The 26,645-nt window shown below is 42.3% G+C and overlaps 1 protein-coding gene across 1 annotated transcript in view; it reads right to left on the bottom strand.

Moving 5' to 3' along the window:
- Positions 1-2,048: 2,048 nt before the first annotated feature.
- Positions 2,049-26,645, bottom strand: part of HTRA1 (HtrA serine peptidase 1) — a 30,340-nt gene continuing 5,743 nt past the window's right edge. Inside the window, exons 2-9 of the mRNA XM_068689060.1 lie at positions 17,844-17,943; positions 17,305-17,509; positions 7,264-7,458; positions 6,510-6,542; positions 5,060-5,174; positions 4,888-4,945; positions 4,231-4,326; positions 2,049-2,765 (exon numbers count right to left, since the gene is read on the bottom strand). Coding sequence (XP_068545161.1) covers positions 2,597-2,765; positions 4,231-4,326; positions 4,888-4,945; positions 5,060-5,174; positions 6,510-6,542; positions 7,264-7,458; positions 17,305-17,509; positions 17,844-17,943 — 971 coding nt within the window. The 3' untranslated portion in view covers positions 2,049-2,596. The remainder of the gene's footprint in view (positions 2,766-4,230; positions 4,327-4,887; positions 4,946-5,059; positions 5,175-6,509; positions 6,543-7,263; positions 7,459-17,304; positions 17,510-17,843; positions 17,944-26,645) is intronic.

Genomic DNA, 26,645 nt, shown 5'->3' with positions numbered 1-26,645 from the left:
TGCACTTTGGAAAGCACTTTGCTGAAGCAGAAGAGAATGAAAACCATTCCAACTCTGTAACCAACAATACACCCAAAATATATGCTAATTAATGAAAGACAAACTTCACTTTCTTGCCTCTGTGTATCAATAATCTTATTTCAAATACTTACAAAACATTTAGAAACAAATTTAAGAAAACATCTGGGTAGCTGCAAATATAGCTGAATACCAATGGAGTAAATTCTGAACATTTTTCAGGAGATGCATGGCTTTCTGGGTATCTCAGGCAAATAAATCAAGTATATACAAATAAATAAATAAATCAGGAAAGTGCTTTCAAACATATGATGAAAAACGACCAGCTGTCTAAGAGATCATCTGGCATCCCACTAGGTGGAGCTATGGGCCCTGGGTACACAGGCTAGAAAATCTGGTCAAGCATTTCATTAATCCCTGTGGCTCAGGAAACCCATTTATAGAATTTAAGCTCATTTGCCTCTTCCCTATTGTACGTGCAAGACTGAGCTGTTGTCCTGAGGCATTTCTGCCTTGCAATGGCATCTGTGTGCAGCACAGGGGTAAAGATGTACTGTGCTAGGTGTTATTGCAAGTACATCATCAGGAAACCTAAAGTAGCTAAGTAGAAACCAAGCTAACAAATAAATAAATAAATAAATACAAATTAAAAAATAAAAAATAAAAAAGGAGAAGGGATTAAAAGAATGGGGGAACACAGCAAGAAACACTAGGAACAAAGAGAAGCAACCAGCTTTTTTAATTATGCAACCCCTTGTTTTGAAATAAAAAGGCAGATGAAACAACTTGTATGAAATGATTTTCTGACTTCAGGGCTTTGGCTTCACTTTTTAATGGTTAGTAAAGTGAGGTGCAGGAGCGGAGAAGATATGTGAGAGTTTTTTGTGACTACACTTATGCACTACACAGGCCCTGGATGTTCTGCAAAACATATTACTGCTTCAACAGGAGGCTGAAACATTGATCAGCATCGGTAAAACAAACACTTAACAAAGCATATTAAAAAGTAGCTCTGCAAGATTATTCTACCTTATAACTTTCATGCTAGAAAGTCTTGTAGACCTTTAGCACTTGGCACTGCATTACGCTGGCAGATTTTCAGAGGTGATTTCCCACGGTGACAATATGCTGTGTGAGTACCCCTGGGATCCAGGTAAGGATGGTCAGGTTCTGGCATCCAGGGGCTCCCTAAGACTGCACAAGCTGACTGAAACAGAACTGAAACACAGCTGGTGGGAGACTGCCGGGGACCTGGGTCTAGAGGATTTCTTGCTGTACTTGTGCGCAATACAACCCTTGGTTTAAAAACCATAGACTGCCAGCAACCCAGCTGAAGTTTTATTAAGGAGCAGTTTCCAAAAGAGCACATTTAGGACTGACAGTCGCTGAAACTTGTTGATTGACCTTGCATTTATTCTCTGAAATACATATTTCAACAGGGAAAAGAGAAGCTGCTTATCTTGTTGAGTAATTATTATGTAATTTAATTTAGTTGATTGTTCACCTTGACAGATTATCCCATTCACTCCTCAAGCTTTAAGGGCATCCATAAATATAGATATTAGTCTTCATGTTATAATAATGCCCAATATCCTATCATATGCACACCAGCACTCAGATTATGAATAAAAGAGCCTGTTTTAAAGAGCTTAAGGCTAGCCAGATCTGCAAAGGTTACAGATATCCAACCATCTGAGATATAACGGCATATGCTCTGTGATCCGCGACGACAATTTCTGCAGTAGGCAAACAGCATTTCAGGCAGTGGTAAGTCGTAATTAAAACAAAACAATAAGGAAAACATACTGACATACGGAAAACAGGCAGCACTGGATAGCCAATATGATAAAATTGAGCCAGCCAGGCTGAGAAAAGCATAAGAGCACAAATACAAGCCCATACTGAGAACCAAGTGTTTTGGTTTATGCTGATAAAAACGAGAACATCAGAACATCCTTTAGGGCAGATGTGTTGTTCAAAGACAAAACACTCCATAAGAGGAAGTAAAATGACTCACTCACAAAAAGAAGTACTGTTGAATTCTTTTAATAACACTAGGAAAATATCATAGTATTAAAATCCTGCATGGGACTCTCAAAGGGTTATTTTGGTTGGGATTTCTGTGTTTATAAACCAAACTTTTTACCCAATTGTGTTTGTCTTTTAAATCAACTACTTCTTTAAAATGGTATTTCCAGTTAAAGCACAGCTAACCTATAAATACCTGAATACCACAACACACACTGTGTGCGTGGGGGTTGTTTAAATCTTAGCAGAAATAATGGTAAATCTATTCAACACAGGGAAGCAAATGTCGATTTGTTAAGCGGGGATGTAATAGCCAGTAAAGAATACATTGCATACATAATACAGAAGGAAAAATTATCATCTGGAATATGTGAAATTACACAGATTTTTGCACCTTAAACCTATTAGGAGTTACTCTGTTGGCCAAAACTAATCCACTGAAGAAGCAGAATGTTGGTCAGAAGTCTAACGTTTCCTGTACCAGCACAGAGAGAATATAAGCAGTCCAATGCTGTTAAAAGAAAACATGAAATCCAGCTCATGTTTCTGGTTAGGGATCAATTTCTTCAGGAACTACTGTTAACATAACATCTTCGTTACCCCTGCGTACCACCATGTTCAAAGTACTGTCCTTTTTAATAATGTCACTGACATCACTGGCTGAAGTTATCGACTGTCCATTGATGCTTATAATCACATCATTGTCCTTCAGGCCACCACTGAAAAGACAAAGAAGCAACGAATTACTACAATTGCCGTTTTATCATCATCACAATATTCTGAAAAGAAGATCACCGGATATTTCTGACTTCCCTCCAGCTAGACAAAGACACAGCAGGCTCATGGAAAAAAAAAAAAAAAAAAAAAAGAGTTTATGTAGTGGTGCAGATCTGCAGGTCTGATATGCTGAGCAATTCTCCACACACAGCCTGGCAGCCACTTCATCCTACCTTCGTATTTTAAACCCGGGAAGAACAACTCATACTGAGATCTAGCCTAGTCACTAGAAATGTATGGGTGTCCTTCTCCTCATCTGCCTGCTCATAGCGCCCAGAAAGCCTCCTCCTGACCCGAGCACCAGACACAAACCAAAACCCACCACCTCTGTGCACCACAAGGCAAGAGAAGCAGAAGCGGGGCTGGCACAGCACGGCTCCTCTGCCCAGGGCTGTCGAGACTGTTACCGGGACTGGGAAATGGGGTGTTGAGGGATGCCATCAACCAGAATGTCTTGCCCGGTCTTGCACAACAATCTGGCTCCAAGTCATGGAAATATTAACCAAGAAACCAGATCAGACATGATTCAGCCCTTCAGCATAATCCTTTTTTACAAAACCACAGAGCAGTCATAGGCCTTTTCCGCCCGCAGAAAATGCCTCACATGAGTGCCTCTTGCAAGCAGGATGCCTTGGCCAACGTTTTCAACCCACTAACAAATCTGGTTGCCTACTGAAGACATGACTTTCAGCATTCTCCTGAGAGAATCCATTCCAGATCATCTCAGTTTCTCACACCAGCAGCTTAACAGGCCTCTACTCCTGACTCAAATCCTGCATGTCTACCCAGCATGTCTACATAGGGTACATTGGAGAGAAAACCAGGAGAATAGGGACACCCATGCATAAGGGGACTACAAGTCAGGGAGAAAGAGATGCATTGTAATTGCCAGGCCAGCCTTCAGATGGCCATCCTCTCAGTCTCTCTCTCTACATGACAAAATATGCCAGCTCCAAGCACCCGAAGTGCTGGGGCTGATACAGAAACATCCTCGCAAGGTAGAAGCAAAACTTCTCCCTTGCTCTCCCACACCGGTGACCTCCAGGGCCACGGGAGCACGCACAAGCGAGCGGTTCTAATTCAGCTCTGGCATTGATACAGCAGAAGTCTTAGAAGCGATGGCTGAGAAAAGAGAAAATTGGGTTTTCACACCCACTGACTCCTTGCCCTTTCAACCGGGAACTCTGACAGGGCTTTGCTGCAATGCGCTGGCATGTCTGCATTATTGCCGATCAGGGACCCAACTAAAACCACAAACTGATTTCAAGCTGACAACCTAATAGCTATCAGATGGTCGCAGTTCTGTTCATTTAACATAACCAAGATAGCTAGCTAAGCACAGAACATTCTCTATTGTTACCTCTCAAGCCAGTGGCAGTGGTTTTGAGAAAAATGACTCCAACTTACGCTTCAGCTGGTGTTTCTGGAATTACTTCAATAACATAGGCTCCAGAGACAACATCAGGAAAGTCTTTATGGCGATCCTTCAGCTCTCTAGCTTTGCTGGAAAATGAAGAAACATCCATGAAGATATTTTGCCAAGATGGAGAAAAAAACATGGATTCTCACTTGGTTAATTTACTTAGCATTTACCAGCTGAGGTATTTTACACATATTGAGGTGATACCTCACAATACTTTTTAACCCTTAAAAATAACTCAAGTATTATTATACTTTTTGCATACAACTTTTTAACAACTATTTCTGGCAAAGACAATCATTTCAACAGATACAGAAGATCAACTGTGTTTCTTGCAGACATACTGTCCCATTTTCTCCTTGACCCTGGTGACAGCCCAGGACAGATGGTAACAGTAGTAGTGGAGCTCCAAGACAAATTAACAATTTAACAACAGCTCATACAAGAGCTAGAAGGAGAGTTCAACCATGTAATGGATGCACACAAGAAAGACAGCAGAAATTAGGTGAAAGTTGTCACTGCACCTACAGTGAGGTACATGCTGCTGGCTCCTTTTTCTTCTTGTTTCTGTAGGTTATTAGATTGATCCAAATACATGAAGTGATCAGAGTTCAGTAAGGTAAAGAATTACCACTTTTACTTACCTAGGTGTTAGAGACATCATTCGTATACCAATGTATTTCTTTTTGGTTATCGCTTTTCCTATAAAAAGGAAAACAGGTCTTTATCAATTGCTTTTACCAAAAGAGGGCTGTTAGCCTTCTGTTGTGTTACTATCTTCAAGTTTATCTCTTCCACAGCAGTGAAGTACATTACCTTTAGCTTGCCTGTCATGGGATTCAGTCAGGAACTTTTTGATTTTATCAGATGGGATAGCAAATGAGATCCCAGCTGTAACTTTTAACGTGTTTATTCCAATGACTTCACCATCCTGGGGAAATAAGAAATTTTTATTAGCAAATGTAAAATGTCTTGAAGAGAAAAGGACGATTTCTTCCCAGCAATCAGAAGGAAAAATTCGCATAACGCATTTTGTAGCTGTTTTTCAATTTTCCTTTTAATGTCACTTCTCTGAATCACCTACTTGATACAGACAGTATTGTACAATTTTGGAAAACAGATGTGAATATTCGTATTCACACCAGCAGAAGAGAAGTCAGAGTTTGGCAGCTGTCCAGCATGCATCAGGTTAGCACCATGCTTTATTGTGAGTTTCAGCCTGTTTCTTTCAGCAAGGCTGTCTGCAAAGCGTGGCACTGAATGGCAGTTCAGGTTCTGAGTAAATATTGGATAAGGATAAATAGAAAAAATAAATAAATAAAGTTTTTCCCAGTAATGTGGCTCAAAGAGAGCTTTCCCTCCAATAGAGGTGTGCAAGGACTGACGAGGGGTTTGCTGTCAGCAACACCACCACCACTAGCCCCACTTCTCTACATACTGGAATAAGCATGAATTTTAAAATAATTTTGTACTGAAAAGTTTCTGGATGGAAAGAGGTAACAGCAGCTTCTGACCTTTTCAACACAAAAACCACCCAACTTTTAAAAACATTTAAAAAGCAGGTTACTAGTGCTGAAGTTGTACTGCGAGCTGGGTTGAAAAAAGTCACCAAATCCCCAAAGCAGAAAATTTGACGGGCGTTCTTCCCATCTGTGCTGTCCCATGCTGAGGACAACTGCCTCTCCTCTGCCAGTCCCCAGCCATGAGCTCTCACACAGCACTTGGGTTTTGAAACCTGCCTCAGTTGTTCTCCCTTGGGCTTATCCACAGCTGCTGTTAAGGAAGCTCTGACTCCTTGCTACAGTACCAGCAAATAAAAGCCCTAATACACCAGTAAATGTGTGGGGTTTTCTACACTGTCAACACAATTCAAAATAAAGGAGTGGATATGTTTTGAACCATTAAACTGAGTTTCAGTATGCAAAAAAAAAAAAAACAACACAGTTTTTAGCTGCATGGTACACTGAGTGCAAACACCTCAAATTTAAAATGTGCTTTTTACTTTTTGCAAGGCACAAGCAAATTATTTGGGAATTACACTTGCTCAAAACCATGCAAACCATAAACACCTTAAATATTGAAATGCTAGCGTAGCTTGAGACGTGCCAACATAAACACAGACAAGTGATTAGTAAGAACCATGTGAATTTTGTGTAGTCAGCCAAATATCGAAAGCTCTGAATCACACTTTTGGTGTGCTTGTTTTTGTTTTTAAGCTAAAAAGTAACAAGCTTCACATTAGGCAAACAAACTTAAAGAAACTTACCAGATTTACTAAGGGTCCTCCAGAGTTTCCATACTGAAAATAAATATGGCAAGAACATGTTTTAATATCTACTTTTTTTAATCCATGGTAAGCAAAACATTCGAGAAATTTTTGAAATGTTTCTGTACCAGTTTTTCATTGTTTATTAAATACATGCAATAGAACACTTTTAAAATCCCTAACCATCACTTAACATTCCCCCTTTTAGCTGAGCTTTGCAAATATTTGCCCTTCTTCTCTTGCCAAAATACATGTAACTTTAGAAATTTGAGTTTTTTCTTTGGTTTTAATAGTACCACACCAGCAACTTACAAGATTTTAATACAGCTCCATGAGCCATCAGTGAAGATCCCTTACAAGGTCAATAGTAGAAAAAGAAGGAAAAAAAAAAAAAACACTATTGTTTTGTCTTAATGCAGAAACAAACTTGAATTCTTAAAGTAAGCGTGGCTTCTTTTTGGAAAGAATGATGGATTTTGAAAAGATACTTATTCGCCAGAGAATACAGCCTCCTCCTTTGCAATCTGTAAAAGTTTTGAAGAGAAGGCAGACATTGTACTTGGTGTGGTCCCTTCGGGTTTTTTTTTTTAATAACAATCAAGCACTGCTGCGCCGCAGATGTCCAGATTTCATGGATAAAAGAAAAGCCAGCTCTGCTCACTGTTCTTAAGAACTATATTACTGGTGAAATTTTCAAAGCAACTATTCAAGAAATCTCAGAGGTCAGCAGGACAAGGCTCAAAGCAGGACATACGTTGATGATGGCATCTGTCTGAATATAATCCATATCGGAGTTGCGGAGCCCCAGCTCCTTTCCTCCACGCTGCGTGGTACTGACAATCCCCGTTGTCACCGTGTTTTGAAGTGAGAATGGACTTCCAATCGCAACTACAAATTCTCCTGGCCTCAAGTCTCCAGACTGACCGAGTAGAAGTACTGGCAATTTACCCTACAAATGGAAAAGAAAAAAAGAAAAAAACTCAGATGTTGTTAAGACATTACTATGCAGGTAGAACAAATTCTTCACCACCAAGAATCATGAATAAAACAGAGGGAAAAAAAAGGCTTTTATCCCTTGAGAATTTGGCTTGCTCTTTTTATGTTGGATATTTCACGTGGCTATGAGCAGAAACATCTCAATGAACACCTGATCTAAAGAGTGCTCTTTAGGCTGTAGGAGTGCTTTTTCCACAACAGGTACCCATTAAATCAAAAACAACACAAGACCAAAGGAATATTTATGCACTGTTGTACAAAACAAACATTTGATGATACCACGAATGAGTTGTTTCCAACGGTTTCTTGAAGTAATTAGACAACACATGTTGATGTAAAAATAATGAATTGTTTAAGAGTGAACACTAAAGAGTCATGAAAGCAACAGCCAAAGTGTATCAAACAAACATATGCGTAGTTTAAAGCATTTCATCTTCTTGTAAGACACAAGCTAATGTTTCATCTCCCTTATCGTTCAATGGACTCCCTCTCTTCTAAACAACTACAGTGCCTCCGACATACACTGCGTGTCTTCTTCTGAAGATGTTAGGGTTTAAAGTCTTTATAGTATTTTTCTTTTATGACAGAAAGGGATAGTATTATACTTTCCTTTCAAGATCTTATCTCTAAACACTAACTATGGCATTATTAAAGATCTTCCCACTGAGACAGAAAACATTCCTAAATCCAGCAATTACAGCAATTTAAAAAATAATAAAAAAAAAAAAAACAAAGGTTGGATCTAAACACCTTTGCCAATGCAATGGATCAAGGGAACTCGGCGTTGCTTCTCCAAGACATCTGTAGAGGAACTGCACTGGCTGCTGCTTAACAGATGGTTCACACTAGACCAGAAACCCCCCCCTCCAAAAGCAATGATCAGAAAATGGCAGGGAAGTCCCCAGGGCCTCCTGCTCACAAAGTAATTACGGGCATTCTGCAACAGACTGCATTTCAAAGAAATACTTGGCCTTTTTATCATCTGCTTGTAAAATATGCACTGGGCTTCGCTTCTTTGTTTCACATCTTTAAGTCACTCTTTACCCCTTCAGCAATGTTGCATATTTTTTAATTCTTTCATGTTTAGCCTAAATGACTTTGATCCTTTCCAGGTATTTAGCCATTGCACTAGACCGCTTCCATTAGGATCAATGGACTATGACATGTATAATTTGAGGTTTCAACTTAAGCATTTTTCAGGATTAGAAAGGTAATGAACCCTAAATCAAACCAGAATTCTCCCAGGACATATCATTTGCTTAATAGACTTAACTTACAGATAGGTTTCCTACAAGATCTCCTAACTTCAAAATTCTTTCTTTTGCTCAAGAAACCCAGCCCCAAAGAGAAAAAGGCATTAGTATAAGCTTCCAAACTAGGCCAGTGATTCTAGATGCAGTGGATGCCCAAGCTATGGATTAGCCCATTCCTGTTCCAGAGCACACAAGTGACGTGCTACAAGCACATAACAGGATCAAAAAGTGTACCATGTGCTCGCGTAGCAAAGTCACAAGGTGGTATTTAGTATGCCCTGAGTATCTGTACATACTCCCAAGTTAGTCATAACTTTGCTTTAAAAGTTCACGAAAGCTGAATCACTTCTAAATTTTGGCAAACAGCGAAAATATTACAAGTGTTTAAATTGGAAATCAAGAGCTAGCTCTGCAGTCGTCTTTTGTCATCAGCAACTCAAAAGCTTGTATCAATGATTCACCCCTTGGGACAAAAATCCACTCATCTAAAACAAACCAAATGCGCATTGGTTTGTATTTTTCACCTACAGTTTTATTTCAAGTGTCCTGGGAGATGCACAATGTCCGTGAGTAAAAAATAGAAGTCACCAGCCGTGTCACTATACGCTGCTGAAGATCCAGAAGTTACTGCTCTGATATTTTACAAGCCTGGTTCCGAGTATCCTTTATCCAACTTCGCTACAATCCCACCAGCAAAATCTTACTGAGATGAACATGTTGTTTCAATAAAACTCATTGCCAAATCCCAGACAGGATCAGATACTCTGTGGAAACTTCATCTTTCAGTCTCCAGATTAACCAACTGCTTGTTAAACAGAATCAGTTGGAAGAGAAACGGAATAGGCAATACAGGTAAGAGAAAAAAACATTTCCCTTTCTAATTATCTTTCAAGGAGAGCTTTCCCAAGCAGCAATGCCCTACTATGAAGTAATAATTATCTGTATCACTATCAGTGCCACAGCCATGGATAAACCCATCTAAAGCTGTGGTTTGATTCTGAGAAGGATCTAAGGGCGATACCAAGCTTCTCCACCTTGTTCACAACACAGCAAATGAGCAGCAACATCCCAGGTCAGCTCCTACATCAGACCACAGCCCTGACTCCAAGGCTGCCTCCAGTACAGCAGGACAGAGGCAGCTACGCTAAGCTGTGCTGGGAAGCACGCAGCGTATGCAGCGAATGGCTCCATATGGGTATTGTTTGGACAGAGGGAGCACCCTGGCCCTTCCTTGCCTCCAGATGCTATTAAGCTTACGTAGCACGTGTTTTCAAGATGCCGTCGATCAAGCCGTGCATCTCTTTCTGGCACAGCTTTTCCTTGTTTAATAAAGAAAAAAAAAAGTGTATTTTAGTTATACGCCAATGCACTGAAAACAAATGCATTGTAGAGAAAGAGGACACAATAAATAAATGAAATGGACAAGAGATTGAAAATAAAGAAAAAAAAAACCTTTTCTTTCATTAATAGAGACATAAGATCGGTCCCGTACAAAGTTAAGATTTATACAGTGTTCCTGAGTTACAAAAACAGTCACGAAGCCAAAATCGCATTTGGCAGCAGAAAGAAAAAACATGGAACAATCTCTGACTAATACAATTATTTCTGATTGTGCTGAGTTTTCAAGCCTGTGCCTATACAAGTCAGGCTTCGGTTCGGAGCCTAGCGCTGTATGGATTGGCGTGGGTCATCTGTGTGATTCACCACGCCTTCTGGAAAGAGTTAGGCTAACCTCTCGTTTGCTAGCAACAAAAATCTCCTGCAAAAACTGCCTTGCTCTGCACATCACGAAAATTAGCTTTGGAAAATGTGCTTTCTGTGCAGTGTGCTTCTAGAAGAGACGGCCTTATGCAAAAATTCCCTATCTCAAGATAACTGCAAGCACAGCTATTTGCCATGTTGTGTTTACCAAGGCAATGCATTTTTACCCATTGTGTAGCCCCCCCTCAGGTGTCTTTGCACACCCCAAAACAAGGAGGATGCTCAGCACACTTCATGAAGAGCTACAGGGCCCAGGAGTCTGTGAAGGAAAGGAAAGGCAGGCGGGTTCACACAGCTTTAGAAACACTTTCTTACGGTATACCTGCACTCCGCTGCAAAATTAACACCACTGCATGTAAATATTCGGAACTAAGCTTTCCATTATCAAATATAAAAATAAAAATATAAAGTATTTGTTCATGCTGGGGGCAGAGGAGGGGTTGGAAGCGAAATTAGTGCAAATGCAATCAAACTGCCCGGGTACCAAACGGTGAGTACGTCCTGCAGCCCTGCCAGGGACCCTGCTGGTGCCCTCACTCGCCTCCACCGCGAGCCCTGGGCTAGTTCTAGGGCTGGTTCAAGGGCCTGGGAGCAGGACCCTTCATTCCCATGCTTCAATGGACACTCCTGATTCTCACACACCACCTGATGGTCTCGAGGGTGACGTAGCTACTGCTACAACTCGTGATCCTCTTCGCTTAACTACAGATTTGCCGCAGCAGTTAATTAAAACCCCGGGCAGGCCAGCATGCCTCGCAGTGCGATGCACGGAGAGGCAGGAACACCCAGCGCCCAAACCCAGCTTTCCCAGTGACTCACTGCATGACCTTGGGCGACACATAACTTCTTTTCTTGCCCTCCGTTTTTCATTTGATTAACCCTCGGGCTTCTGCCGGGATCAGCGCTGGCTGAGCGAGACAACTCTGCGAGCACCCAGAAATAGGACCAAACATGCAGAGCCGTCAGTGGCACATGACTCACTGTTTACGCCCAGCCGGAGAGGGAGCCATTAATTAGCGTTAATATTTTAAGCCTTTCTCATCCCGAAGCGCCCTGCACATTTTAATATAGGGATTTGACTCAGGCCCTGGGTAAACAGAACTCCCACGAAAGAGCGAGTGGTTTATCCAGCAACAAAATGGGTGGGTGGGAGGCAGCAGCTCGGCACTGGAGGCCAGGACACGCATGGAAGAGGCCAGGACATGCATGGAAAAGGCCGGGACACGCACGGAGAAGGCTGGGACACGCATGGAGAAGGCACACACATCCAGCAAGAGGCCAAATATTTGCCTGGTACATGTTATTAGCCACATAACTTGAGTTGGGCAGAGGACCGTAAGCAGGAGGTGTTTCTGCTGGAAGCTTTTCATCCTTGAAATACGTGGATCTGCCTCTACGCTGGCACAGAAAGAAAGTAAATCCCTTCTCTGTGTGATCATCCCCTTAGCTCGTGGCAGGAAGACCGTCAATGTGCAGAAAACGGTTTGCAGTTCAATAAGCCGATGGAGACAAAAGTTCTGAGCTCAATTTGTGTTAAAAACTGACAGCTTGCCTTCATGCTTTTTATATTTAAGGTCGAAAAGAAACAGATGTTTGTATGGTACGCTAATTCAGCTGTAAGTAACTCTGGCAAAACATGCAGCTTCCCTGGGAATTGCATTTCTGTTCTCATTAATGGAACAGTTTAACTTTCAGAATACGTTATAGCGAGAAAACAAACACAGGCCATGAGCGTATAAAAACGCAGAGTGTCACCAACAATCTAGAAACTGCTTGACAAAATGCCAAAGAAAATGAAAACCCAAACTGAAAGCATTACAAGTCTCTGAAAGTATTTCATCTATAGTTAGAAAAACAAAACCAAGTCTCCTTATCTAAATATAGAGCATGGGAAGCTTGTAGAAAAAAAAAATGAAAAAAAAAAAGAGAGGCAAAGCATAGTTTTGCTAAGTCACTGGAATTTCAGTTACCTGGAAAGATGCTGCTGTTCTCCCTAAAATAAAGTGTAGCAGGAGTAAAAGCTATGTTTGTCCAGCCATGCTTTGCAGAGGCTGTGCTGCACTCAGGGCTGTTTTCAATGTGCTGGGAAGGAAGCACTGTAGCACATCATGAATATGGTAACAATGTCTGTATTGATGATGGAAACTGAAATACTAACACACAAAGAACTCCTGTAGAGGTGAGAGAGGGGCACAGATCAGGGGCAGGATGAGGGCTGGGGTGCTGGAAAGCAGCAAAGCCCCAGAAGCAAGCACTTTGCTGTACGGAGCACAGGAGCAGAGCATCATCCCCGCACTGCTGCCCACCCTGAGGAGCACCAAGGAGCCAGCATCCAAGCTTTTCACGTGCTAGCTCATTTCCATGGCTCCTGAAGACTTCTGGAAGCAATAAGAGGGCTTCCTGATGGGAGATTCAAGAGGAAGCAATGCAATATCCAGCGACAGATTTCAAAGTCAAAAGGCATTTGAGAAAAGCCACTTACATCTGGAATTCGAGTAGTTTGGTTTGACAAAATGTGGGCTTTTAAAATATTGATACATAAACAGGAAAGTTTGCTTTCCAGCTTCCTCCAGTTTGTACACACAGGGAAAGAAGCAAATCCCCTCTGACCACAAGGACACAGACGCTGCATTGCCTCACGAAACCGCTGAAGGAATGAGGGCAGGTCTTGTTGATTTAAAAGCGTCAAACCAAGTGCTTATTAGTAAGATGCTGGAAAGAAACATAAGCGAAAGAGCCACAAATTAAAGGTCGGTCCCAAACTCATTAGTGCTTTATCACTTGGGTGCCAAATTCTTTCTAAGATACAGAAAGAAAAATACCTGGTCAGGCTGAGGAGGGAAAACCTCCAGACCTCAGCACATTTCCGTGACACCAGGGCTGTGTCAGTCGGTGGCAAGTGCTGGTTTTGAAGTGTGCAGGCAGAAGACACACCTCAAAACAAAGTCATCCACAGTGCCCCCTCCTGCACCTGCTACGGGGATCAATCGTCCCTGCAGGCAGAGGCAAATTTGGAGGGGTGAAATGGGTCTCCAGAAAAAAACACCTCCACTTTCCCCTGTGGATGTGGATGTGGGTAAGGGCACAGATCATAAAAACCTCCCTTTTTAACCCTGACGCTGTACATCAGACCACCCTAAAAGTTTTTCCTCCTCCTCTGGTGTTTACAGTTTCCAGCAGCTGTATCACACGTCGTTCCCATTCAGCGACACGGTAGTTATTTGTCTTAAGACAAATTTCATAATCGAGCTCTGCTAGCTCCACAGCATCTGTCTGCTTCGGAGTGTTGTGCAACACTTTTCACGGGTTTTATGCTCCTTGCAGTATCCCGTGTGCCACACAGGATGGATTATTTCACTAGGCTCTGCCTATGCTGCCAGAGTCCTTATTTTTCTAGGGAAGCTTTATAAATTTGGAAGTTTGTATCCAAATTGTCTGCAACTGTGCAGTTTCTTTCTATTATTGCTGTTTCCTCAATGCTGCTCACATTTGAAAGGACTTCCCCCTCTGCTGTAGGGTTACATTGACTTTCAGTTTAACACAGCTGACCCCAACCTTGCTTCCTACTTTAAACATTTTAGCAAACTGCTTTGTTTCATGGTGGACACAAGAAATACAGTTTCTCTCTTTTACAGATGGTGAAAATAAACCTACTTTAGAATTAGAAGAACAACCCTAAGATTTCTGTTCCTCATTGACTTCACTATGTTTTTCAATTAGAAGAATTTAATCAGGGAAACTTCCTCCTTACTGGTGCCCAGATCGTCTTTTAATTTCCTATTCTACTAAGCAAAACCAAAGTAGTTCTAGTACTGTCTTTGGCCAGATGTTCACAGCTTAAAGAAAAACAGAGTGCATGCTGCTGCAAAATTTTAACGGTTTTAGGAATACCAGCTGACAGCTTAGACTCATTCTTCAAGCCCAGCTCTGTTCCTAACCACAGAGGCATTCTTCATCCTTTGGATCCTGCCTTAACATGCTACAAAAAAATAGGGGAAAAAATTTTACATCTTTGATGTCACCTTCAAATAATTTATTCACAAAAGAAAGACTTCATCTCTTACTTCAGAAAAAGTGTTAGGGGTGGTTTTCATGTCTTATCTAAATTTGAAAGGGTTAATTGTACCACCTTCTTTAGTCATCAAGTAAATCTGAGCTTCCAACAGATTATTTTGAGATGCAGTGGGTAGGGGGAAGGGAGGAACAATACAGAAGGTGGAGTTGTGCAACTGATAGGAAATTTACCAAGGGTACAGCAGACTATGGATATAACCTTGCATTGTCTAATTTAGAGCAGAGACAAGATATTTGATCTCCTGCTACCCAGATGGATGTGCTAAGTCGACATCATGTGAGGAAGGCAGCGGGGGCCCACTCACTTCCTTAAGCAAGAGTCCAGCCTCCAGGCATCAAAACACTTCCCAACATTCATTAGTTCATTAAAATCAACTCTTTTTTCTCACAGAAAACAATGTTGAAGTGCTGATCCCTCCTTCCCCCAAAAAAGAAATATCTAGCTGATTTAGCATATGATGGCTGTAAGACAGAAAACATTCCCTGCCTTAAAGAACTGGCAAGTATGTATGAGTGAACTAGGCTGCAATGCTCATAATCTGAAGCATGCGCTATGCTGGCCAGCTTCAGAAGTCAGAGCATCAAGCCAAAAACACCATCTTGTGTCTTGAGCTTGCAAGTTGTATACAGAGAGTTACAAGTTTTTGAAGGTTTTTTTTTTAAAAAAGAAAAAAAAGGTAAAAGCCACTGCTTGTCAGATCAAAAACCATCTATTCATTTCTGTTCCATGACTGAACAGCACAGGAGGATAATAACCTGGAAAGATAAGCACTTGTAAAACAACCGTTCATTGGTGTGCCATTTGCCAAGCAGGGCCACAATTATGTTCGAATGTTAAACTGATGGAATAAGACTGTGACTATCACTTAATTACATAGCTGCAATTTTTTAGTTTATTTTTTTAAAGATGAGTCTGTCATCTTGCAACAACTAGAATCACCAGTTCAAAAGTCCTGCTTCGCAGTGGTTTCCACCACAGGCAACAAATCTGTTTGCATTCTCTTTTTTCCAAGCTGCTTCTATTCTTCCAGATTCTCCCTTCCCTTAAGCTGCTTATGGAGCTGCAAAAGTGGGAAGAGGAGAGTGAGAGAGCCAGACTCGTCTTGGGACAGAGTCCACAAGGAGTCTGTAGAAACCTCCCTGGGTCCTTAAGTGCTCACTGTTTTGCACAAGTGAGGTCTGTTATGTTTTGGGGTTTGTTTTGTTGTTTTGTTTTGAATGTGATTGGGCTCTTCCATCAGACATTCTAGCGCCAGGGAAATGTTGGAGCAATTTCTTTAGAGTATCAGATAACACAAAACTCTGTCAGTTGTCTTCTGATGGCCTCAAAACAATCTGTTGCATCAGTTCAATGTCTCTTCTCTCTTGCTTTAACTTAGCAGCTTCTTCTTTCTCTGAGGTTTATTTTCCTATCTCTGTTTAAGCCCTTTTCTTCTCTCCTCTCCTTTCTGTTTTCCTTCAATATTCTGCTTCCAGTTATAAATCATTTCTCCAGCTGCCCCTTTCCCTCCTGCCATGTCCCACTCAGCCTAAAACTGTCAATTCTCATCCTGGGGATCTTTCCCCTTGCTTTGTCAATGTTTTCAACCTACTGGTCTGCTTTTGCTTATTTCACTATAAAAATAAGGAAATAAACAACCGGTAAATATTTAAATAAGTTGCCTCAGGAAAACAGGAAATATATATATATTTATATTTTTTTTTTACCATGCTACTGTTACACAGCTTTTAAATAAGAAAAACAAGACAGAGCCTTTAAATTACAAAAGTAGCAAGGGAGCAGCAGGAGTACTTCATCTCTTGGGTCATCCAAGAGTTCTGCATCAGACGTCCGAGTTAGTCATGAACTCTGGAACAAACACTTCTGACCTCACTGGGGAATAGGTCTGAACTAAAACAACCCTGCAAGATCTACACATTTTTGAGTCACGTGTTTCAAACGGCATATTATTGCCCACTAAATTTGGAGGTTATTAACTAAGTCTAAACAAGGGAAACCAATATAAGCAGAACCTCAAGCAACCACATGCATCTAATTTCATCTACAGCATGCAGGAGTATTTCAACACAGTATTCCACTTGCACTACACTCATTGACATGTGCACAACAGCATGACAATTTTTCTGCTGTTGCTGAGAGCCACAAGCCTCATATGGCTGAAGACTATTGTTGGGGAGTTGCATTCTGTTTTGTTACGAAAACATTCAAACATCTTGAATGTTCAAGATACTTCCTAAGATATTTTCCCATTTCAATATCTACATCTGTGCGGTACAGTCCTTCAGAGGCACAAAATTATCTTCTAAAAGCCATTTGGTAACTTCATTATAGGCACATGAGAAAGACTAATACCTCTCTCTACCAAGCACAAGGAAACACTCCCCCAGAATTTCCTCTCAGAGCAAGAGAGTTACATTAGCCAAAGCATGTGTAGATCAACCCGTAAACTACGCTGTTGGTTTTTGTTTTGAGGATGCACACAGAAGTGACAGGTGCTTGCTTGCATTACTCAGAGAGGTCAGAAAATAAACCACTACCAATCACAAACTTGGCTTTTAAAAAATGCACATCCACCCTATTAGCTTTGAGGTTGGTTAAAACTCACACCACTGAACGATTGCTCTCTCTTTTAAGTATCAAAATCAGCAATAGCTTTTAGAAAAGTAGGTTAAGAGGAATAAAATATATCTTGCTCACAGTTCTCACTCACCTGAGCATCTATTTTAATTAGTGCAATGTCAGCTTTTTCATCAACATCTTTAATTTTAGCTTCATATGTTTCACCGTTCTTCAGTTCCACCTTCACCCTGTTTTTGTTGGTGACCACGTGGGCGTTTGTCACTATCAGTCCGTCTTCTGAGACGATAAACCCTGAGCCACTGGCAACAGGAATCTCCCTCTTTGAATAAGGAAGCCTAAAAGACACGGGAAATAAATATTTTTCTCTGCAAAAGGTTGCAAGATCACGTATAATACCTAATATTACACAGCCAAAATGAACATGGTGTTTTTTTGTGCTTTTGAGTATCTGCTATTACTTGCTGCCATTAACAAGGCAATGTACATGCATTAGTTTAATTTTTACTTATTTATTTATTTTGCCGGGACTCTTAAATTATCTTTAATTCTTACGCATCAATATTTATCAGCTCAGAAACCTCTGTGCTCTTCCATATCATTAATTAACATTTCTGGCACAAGGTCAGCTGTTTTCAGGAATACAAAATCAAAACTGGGCATCTTGTTTACTTGCGAAACAATTCAATGTGAACCACAGCAGGAGCTATCTTCTCCACCACATCTGCAATAAAGTTGTATTTATGCCGCAGGCTGTTGGGATGTTCTTGGCCTGAAACAGAAACAGAAAGCATGTCATGAGTTCCTCAAGTGACAGGGGGAGGACCATTGCAAAACACCTGAATTAAAAACCCGGTGTGGGTGTTTTTCCCACATAGGTATGCCACCAACCCCTCACCCTGCAGGATCCCCTCTGTTTTTTTGCACAGAAGGGGCAGAAAGCTTTGTTATGCCAGCAGAAGGGCCCATGCACCCCTCTCGTTTCACTCACACATGACTGGGCCACAAATCTGCCATGGAGGCGGCAGCGGGGCTGCAGCACCGGCTGTGTTCGGGCTGCTCCCGGATCAGCACGTGGACAACGAGGCCCTAACCCCTACTGAGCCTCGAGATGGGAAAGCTGAGCACGGGTCTGAGGGCTGTGAGGCCTCTCCCGATGCCACTTCAACCCGCCTCGGACGCCAGGCCTCCACCGGGCCCCTATGGAGCACCACAGGGCCGCCCGCCGGCCATGGGGCCATGGGCTGCACGGGGCAGCAGGGCCCATGGACTTTGGAGTTATGGAAGTGCCCCCAGAGCTGTAAAAATAGATACGGGCACGGAAACAATGGGACCGCAAAGCTGCGCATTCCTGCGCAGTATCGTAACACAAAAGCGCATGGCCACTGAGTATTCAAGAGGGGTCACTGGGATTTCCAAAAGCAACTGGATCCCAAACTCCTATTGTGGCTGACAGAAAGCCTGTCTGCACCATCGGATGTCTAAAAATCTCTGGAAAAAAACACACAATCGTGACACAGCTTCCCATTCTCACAGGTCAGGGGTAAAACCTTCTTTTTAATGGGGAGCAACTAAGCAATCTGTCCCTCCAAGGAGTTACTTCGTATTTCCCTAGAGGCAAGAACCCCTTCTTTTCACCAGTACTCCCATTTTATCTGACACATCTTGCATTACAAAGGCACAAACAAAATCGGTGATTGGCTTCCAGATGAGTACTACGTGCTGTGCTGCTCCATCCATCCCTGCCCTTTGGGTTTTCAATCCACAGATTAAAGCCGTAAGCAGCTTGGGGATGCTGCAGGTGCCTGGGACAGTGTAACAGGAGGATTTATTTGCAGAGCTGTAGGGCACGTGGGACTCCTCTGAAATCATCCTGCCTTCCATAGCTGGATGACCTGCATTATCTGTTAAAACCAGACTGGAAAAATCCAAAACTGTTTACGTATGGGATAAAGACAAAAACACACTACAGGAGTTTTAGAGGAATGGTTTGGAACAAATCACTGCTGCTCTTAGCAGATACTGGCTTGATTCAGGGGTGAAAACTGGGTTTCAGATGGTTTAGTAACACCAGCTGGTATGTCCTCCCCTTTGGAGCTGGGGGATGCTCAGCCACCACCTGACCGCTCACAAATCCATTTTCTTCCCATTCGTACCCTGAGAAGCACCTCAAGTGCTTTGAAATGCCATCAGTCACGAACAGCAGCAACCACATAATCCACTGTGCAGTTTCAGATCAACATTTGGACACTTTAATCTGCTTTATGACACAGGAACATTGATCAGGAAAGTAGTGCTCTCACCTACTGCTTTCCTCAAAAGTTCTCTGTGCTTTGTCTGACTTGTTCTTAAGCTACTATCCTTGGACTTGAATATCAGAAAGGCATAAAGGTGTTTTGATTAACAGACTCCTCATCCAAAGGATTTATGTTTTCTCTATCAGAAAATACCCAGCATTACACGAACCACATCATCACTATACCTACATCTGGCAACTACAACAGGCGTGTTTTGGAAAACTGGTAGGAAGAAGAACCACACTGAGAATGCGTTTGGAAGTATTCACTCACATGGAACAGGAGCTTGGACAGACTATCAGATCAGATTAACGTGACATTGGGATAAAACACCACGGGGCATGAGCGTATCCATCAATACGCTTTTTGATCACTGCTTCTAAAATGATTTTGTCTAAGTTACAGTGCTGCAGACATTTAAAGGTCACATCCTGCCCTTGAAAAAAGAGAGCTGCCACAGATGAGGGAAACCGCACTGGAAACACAGGTTTTTTATGTCTTCAGTCTTTCTTTTTTTTTTTCATTTGGCTATTCAAGAAGAGAAAGGATGCCTAAGCTGTACATGGTGAGACTACTAATACTTCATCTCAGAGAGCTGCCTGCACTTTGAGTCTGCAGCTATGAATGCCAGGATTTCAGAAGCGAGGCTTTTCTGCATATAAACCAGCCTGTGCAGTCCCAAACTAAGCTGCACAGCTAAAAGGTCAAAATTTCACACTGTGAAAAAGTTAGATAATAAATACTGATTCATGGCATACTGACCTAAAAAGCTTACCACGCCTGTCCTTTGCTTATGTATCAGGAATTCTTGCATTGTGTAACACAGTTTTGCAACAGCTCTTGAACGACTGCCCACTTAAATGGAAAACATACCTTTTCGAAGCAAATAAACAAAAGTCAAAGTGCTGTTCACATGAATTCATTGATGAACACTAGCAGAAAAAAAAATACTAGCAACTGGTCTTTAGCATAGTATTGAAACGAAATTTAAAGGCAACAGTAAAAGAATTAACATGTTGAAAATTTCTTCTGTAACGGGGAAAAGTAGCAGGGGGGGAAACAGGAAAACAGACAAAAAAAGAGACACGTGTATGCATCCTCTTCGACTGTTAGGTACACACATTAAGCTCACCATAGCTAATTGCTCTTTGGGATTATTGAGCAATGCACGTGGGAGCTGAGAGGTGTGTTTATCTTTCCTCTGAGCCACCGCCTCCAATGTTATCTCAGATTTGAATCACCAGTAGGCACAGGCTACCGAGGTTTTCGTGACATGGCTTTCACTGTTTAACCCCCCTGTCTGTGTATTCCAATACACACAACCACCGTGCCCATCCTGACTTACAGGGAGTCTGACAAGCAGGTGGACAGCTCTTTAATTCCGTATTTCAATTGCAGATTTCTCAGTTAAAAACTGCTTCTTTGGTATAACCGATGTTGAATCCATGTGAATATTTCTCCACAGTTTTCTGGCTTTTTTCATATATTTTTTTTAAACCACACCCTTCTGGAGCTTTGTTCCTAGTAGATTCATTTTATTAGTTTGTGGGTTTGTTTGTTTGTTTGTTTTGAAACACTGAGGTGGGCTTGAATGAAGCTCCAGTTCCTACATACCCTCAGGCTTTGATGTTCAGATCTCTGCAGACTGGTCTCTGTCTATTTATATGCTGTGATTATTTGCGTTTTGTAATGTTTTCATTGAACTATTGCACAATGCCCTAAATGCCCATGAGCATGGTTAAGAAACTTTCATTAATGGCATTAATAAGATGATTCTTGTGAATTCAGTTAATGACCAAAAACTGACTTAAAAACATAAATAGGTTACAGCACGAAAAATTCCCAAGGCAATGAAATTTTCAAGGACTTCAAAGGTGTGCTGGCTGTCAGCCCTCGAATGAAAGGGAAAATCTCTGCCAACTGCCATTAAGGGTGCTAATATCAGTAAACAAACTGCTGAAAGGAGAGGCTGAACACCAAGTCATGGAAAAAAGCACAAGACACTGTAAACAACCAAAATAATTTGGTTTCTGAAAGAGGAGCCAAAAAGGCATAGGAAGATCTAGGTTTTGATTAGGTCATGACTCACAGTGGCATTGATGCTTTAATGTTTACATCTCCCACATGCTGCTTCTGGTAATATTTTGAGCTAAACTGAAAGGATGCTTTGGAGATAGCAATCTCCTGGAAGTAACCTCTCCCCTTCAGTTGTGAGAACTGCATCCGCTCACACAGGCAGGTCCGCACCTCGTGAGAACAGCTCTTCATATCAAGTCGTAGGCACATCACTGATACACGTATTTTAAAACCTGTAACAGAGGATGCTCACGTGCAAATTGCAGGGAGCGCCGCCTCCAGGCTCATCCCTCAAGGCACTTCATTTTGGACAAGTGCAACACCCCCTCCTCCCAGGGGAACCAAATTAACATCCCCTTTGGGCTGCACCTGAACCAGAGGGGCTGCTTCTCCCTCCCCCCTCTCCTCAGACCTAAGGGTACCAGCCCAAGGGCTGGGATCCCACAGCCTGCTAACATCAGCCCAGAAGAAAATGTGACCCAGATGGGATCCACGGTCAAGCTCTCCTCTCCTGTAGGCTCCGTGATGATCAGGACTGATTTCTGTCCCTGTCACACAGGGTACGACGAGCAGAGCCACTGCAGCCTGCTGCAATTTATGGGCTAGCTAAACATATTAAGCAGCTCCAGGTGGCTGAAAATAGATGACTTGCTTTGCTGGCTGCTTGCTTAGCACTGTGTCCACACGTCCCAGGTACAGACACACGCTGGGGTCTGAAAGAAAAGCTTGGGTTTCCCTGCAGCACAAAGCCAGCAGGGCTGAGGCGCTCACAGAACCGCTGGGCTGGCAGAATCGGCGACTACTAACACAAACCACAAGACCGTAAAGTTTTCCTTGGAGGACTTCCACCCTCCCAGACGAAACTCCGACCGCGGCTGTTTGTACAAACCCCCATTCATGTCATATAGGAAAACGGCAAACCTCTGACGCTGCTGTGGAAACAAAAACTGGAGCAAAAGTGCTTAGCTCACGCTGAAAACGGTGCTATCAGCAAGCTCCGCTGGAGAGACACAAGGAAAAAGTGATGTATGGGAATCTGCTGCCTCTTTTTTCTTTTTTTTTTTTTTAAACATAAAACTGCAAGCCTAAATATTCCACTTCCTACTCAAGGATATATTGTGTAAGACACCAAAAAAGGATATTATGCAAGAAAAACACTAAGAAAAGGAGACAACATTCTACATGTTGCAGACGATTTGCTCAGGAACTGTTCTGAGATCAGCGGAGGGAATTTCAAGAGGTCTAAACCGCAGGACCGTGCTAATGAAACCACCATTACATCAGTATTTTTCCTGTATAATCAAAGGAGAAAGTAAAGAAATGTCACTGATTTCTGAGAAGATGGTCTGTATTCTTGTGACATCCCTAACAACAAAAATATTTACGTAGCACTAAATAACGGAGCGATTCCAAGTGTCTTACTCTACCAAATAGTAAACCGAACAAACCTGGTAGTCATTTAACGTATTTCCTGCAGCGAGAACCACTGCAAGATCGAAACGAGGATTGTAAATGAAATTGACTCTATTTCACCTTTGCAAGTTTGCATTCGTGCCAAAAAGCAATTTTCATCTCCACGATATTGAGATGATCAATTCATTCTTGGCAGCCTTTCACGAGGACTGTGTCACACGCATCAAAAATCTTGCAAGTATCAGGCTTCAAACTTTGTATTCTCCCTGCTAATATAAATGCCTGAATCCATTATTTCTGAGCGCTGATTTTAAAGGTCTGTGTAAAAAAGGTTCCAGTTAAAACAAGGCATCTATACAATGTTCCTAGAAGAAAGCAGCTCTCAACAAGAGCATGCAACAGTTTCCAGAGCAGAGTGCAGTTGTTCATAAAAAACAGCACTTTTGAGTGCAAAACTGCAGGTGAGTCACACATTTTAATTGATATCCTCAAGAAAAAGAATTGATTTTGATGATTTTCAGGCAAGAGAGTGTGAAAGAACAAGTGAACCCCACCAGCAACCTGCAGCAGAGGGTCTGCAGAGAGCACCGCTCCAGGCTTTTTTCTTAGTGAGAGCCAGACCTCGTCAGCATCCATTTCCAGTGTGCTTAAAGTTTGTCTTTCCACTGAAAATGGTAAAATGTCAATGACCTAAGGTAACACGCCCACAGCTTTCTTGTAGGAAATCCATATATAACTTCAGATATAAAACTTAAAAGTTTTAGCCAGACAGGAACTTTTCCTACCCCTTGGCTAAAAAGCAGAATAATATTATATATATATTATAAAAATCAGGGAGAAATCTGCATTGCAAATCAGCTACTGAATTGCTAGATAGGTATCAAATAGTTGGAAAGTTCTGCAGGAGGAGTAATAGCCAGGATGCATGCATCTAAGCTGCTTTCCTCAGTCTCTATGCAACTTGCAAAACAGTAATTTAAATCCTCCATGTCTTAGGTTTATCTTAAAGTGGGCATAACCCCTATTTTATCCTACAGGAATAGTCACAGACTGCAGCAACACTTGCAGAGCCTCACACAGGGAGGAAATATGTATATAAAACCTCCCCCAAATGCCAGAAATTCTTCTATAAACCAAGCACGCTGCCCAGTCCCTGAAAAAAAAAGAAAACAAAAAACCTCTCTCACAGTTACAACAGCAGAAATACGAGAGCAAAAGCAATAGGCTCCCGAGCTGGTGAGGATAAAAAGCAGGGGGAAGGCATCCAGAGAGGATCCAGCTCCATCCAACACAACAGGAAACTGCGATTTCTTCTGTAAACACCGGCGGCGAGGTGGGAGCAAGCCCAGCTCCTGCGCAAACAGCCCGCAGGGAACACGCCGTTCCCTGAGCTCGCCGGGCAGCAACATGGCCATATTAATACAACGCAGAGCCCAGGCTCATCGGCGATGACAAATTAGCAGCAGGACGGTGACAGCGAGGCACTGGGTGGGCACAGTGCGCTGCTGGGGATGGCAGGCACCACGCGCCTGGACCTGCCTCGCACAACAAGGTCAGGGAGGGCACTGGAGAGGAAGAAGACGACGACTAAGAAAAGGAAAATAGGAAAAAGAAGAGCAATTCAGGGCACGGGCAGAGTGCTGGGCTCGAAAACATCATTAATGGTAGTGCTGGCCGAGCTGGAAGCACTAAGAAATGTAAGTCAGGTAGTTATGGAAAAGAGTCTGCCTTATTTCCTGCAGACAGATGAGGAGAGTATTTCAGGCGACAGGTTAACGCAGACGTGGTATTCTCTCCTCTGCCGAATGCTGAAAATACAGCAGATGAGTCAGGAATAATTTCTCCACTCCTTTTTCCAGCCCAGCTCTCAGTTTATGTCCCTCCCAGCTCGGGTCGTCACCCGGCTCCACTTCCCAGCTGCAGGCATCGCAGGCGGAGAAGGGAGAAGGGGCAAGAAGTCCACTGAAAAGTCAATGAGGTAACAACGATGTGGTAATCCCGACACCCCACTTGTAACCCGCAGCTGTCTGATCTCAAAAAAATCCTCTTAACATTATAAAAACATTAAAGTCTCATTTTAAGTATGTGAGAAACTTTCGCCATGAGTGTCCAGAAAACAGAATTTTAAGAGAGATTTAGTTTCAGCTTCTAGGAACCCTGGTATGAAGGCACCACAGCATAAAAAGTTCTTGTTTTTGTTGGTTTTAGTTTGTTTATTTTAAGCAGTTTTTCTCTAATGAGAAACCTTAAAAATAAAACTCTTTAGATGCAAGCTCTCCAGCCAGGAGGCCTTGGTTTCACCACTTGGACTCGCACTCCTCCTGTGGTGACAACAGAGAAGGATCAAATCTATAGAAGAAACCTCAAAACTGTAATAAAATGTACATGGCCCATAGCCTGGGGCTTCATAATTGTACAACACATAAATCCAGCATAACTCAAAGGCCACAAAATATCTACGCAGGGAACAAGTCCCACCACCTCTGTCATTATTCTCTACGCGTGTCTATGGAGTCATTCTAGGAGCACCCACGTTTGTATTAATGAAACTGGGAAATGAAACTGGATTAATGCAGGTTGTGCTCCTGCCACCCTGTGCAGATATTTACAGAAAGGAGGTGGCACTGAAGATTTCTTGGGTTATTGATAAGCGACTCCTGATTGCCCACTTGGCTGCCTTCAGATGGAGGTCTACAATACAGACCTCTGACACCCAACGTGCAGGCATGCCAAGCTGTGTGCACATTGTCCTGGAAAAGGCAACGAATCATCCCTTCACCAGCACAAATGTTGAAGTGTGGCAGTCCTGGGGGCTTGCATTTACTTTCGGGGAGGGATGGTGGAGGGGAGCTGCTTGGGTTTCTTGTCCCTGACGGTGCTCGCTCCACCCACGCCTTGCCTTCTCCAAAATTACTTTCTGCAGAAGCAGATTGACAGATCATCAATGCTGTTTGCAAAACTTTGCCAAAACTGCAGTCTGTAAGTTTAAGAAATAAAGTAATGGAAAAGAAAAGTAATGGAAAATGGAGCAGCTATGCTGGCCAGGGGCAGAAAAATGAGCAGGGACTCGAAAGCTCGGTTTGCGCTCAGCTCTGCTGCTGGCTTAGGTGGTGACCCTGAGCAAAGCCCTTTATCTTCCTCTGCCCCAGATTAGCTATCTGTAAGTGTGGATAGTGACATCGGCCTCTCCAAATTGTTGTGAGATCCCTTAATGCTCTGCTATGTAAACCCTTTCAAATTTTAGACCATCAGATAACTTCTAGGCATGATCAGTAGATACACGATGCGCTAATTCATCCGTTGGTTATTTTTCAGTAAAAACACGCAAATCCAACTGCTATCAGAAACACAGTGATTTTTAATTCTTACCACTGTCACTCCGTATCACCCCTATTTCTGCAAAACTGGCTGCAGGAGACACTCACCTTGAAAAAAAAAAAAAAGCTCCTGAAACTTCACAAGATCGGGAAAACAGGAAACAGAACGAGAAACCCTGATGGAATTTGACAGGATAAAATGACGGCAAGCCAAGGGCTTCCCAAGTCACCAAACTTTAAAGTAACACCATCAGCGACCTGTGTCCTTTTTTGGAAGTTTAAGATATTATTATAAGTCTCCTGTTCCAGACATGAGGGGAACGTCTTCAGTCAGCGTAAATGAATGCATTATTTTATAGTTATTAGTGCAG

The sequence above is a fragment of the Anas acuta genome, chromosome 7, assembly GCF_963932015.1.
Source record: "Anas acuta chromosome 7, bAnaAcu1.1, whole genome shotgun sequence".
Lineage (NCBI taxonomy): Eukaryota > Metazoa > Chordata > Aves > Anseriformes > Anatidae > Anas > Anas acuta.
This window is presented reverse-complemented; position numbering and strand designations above follow the sequence as displayed.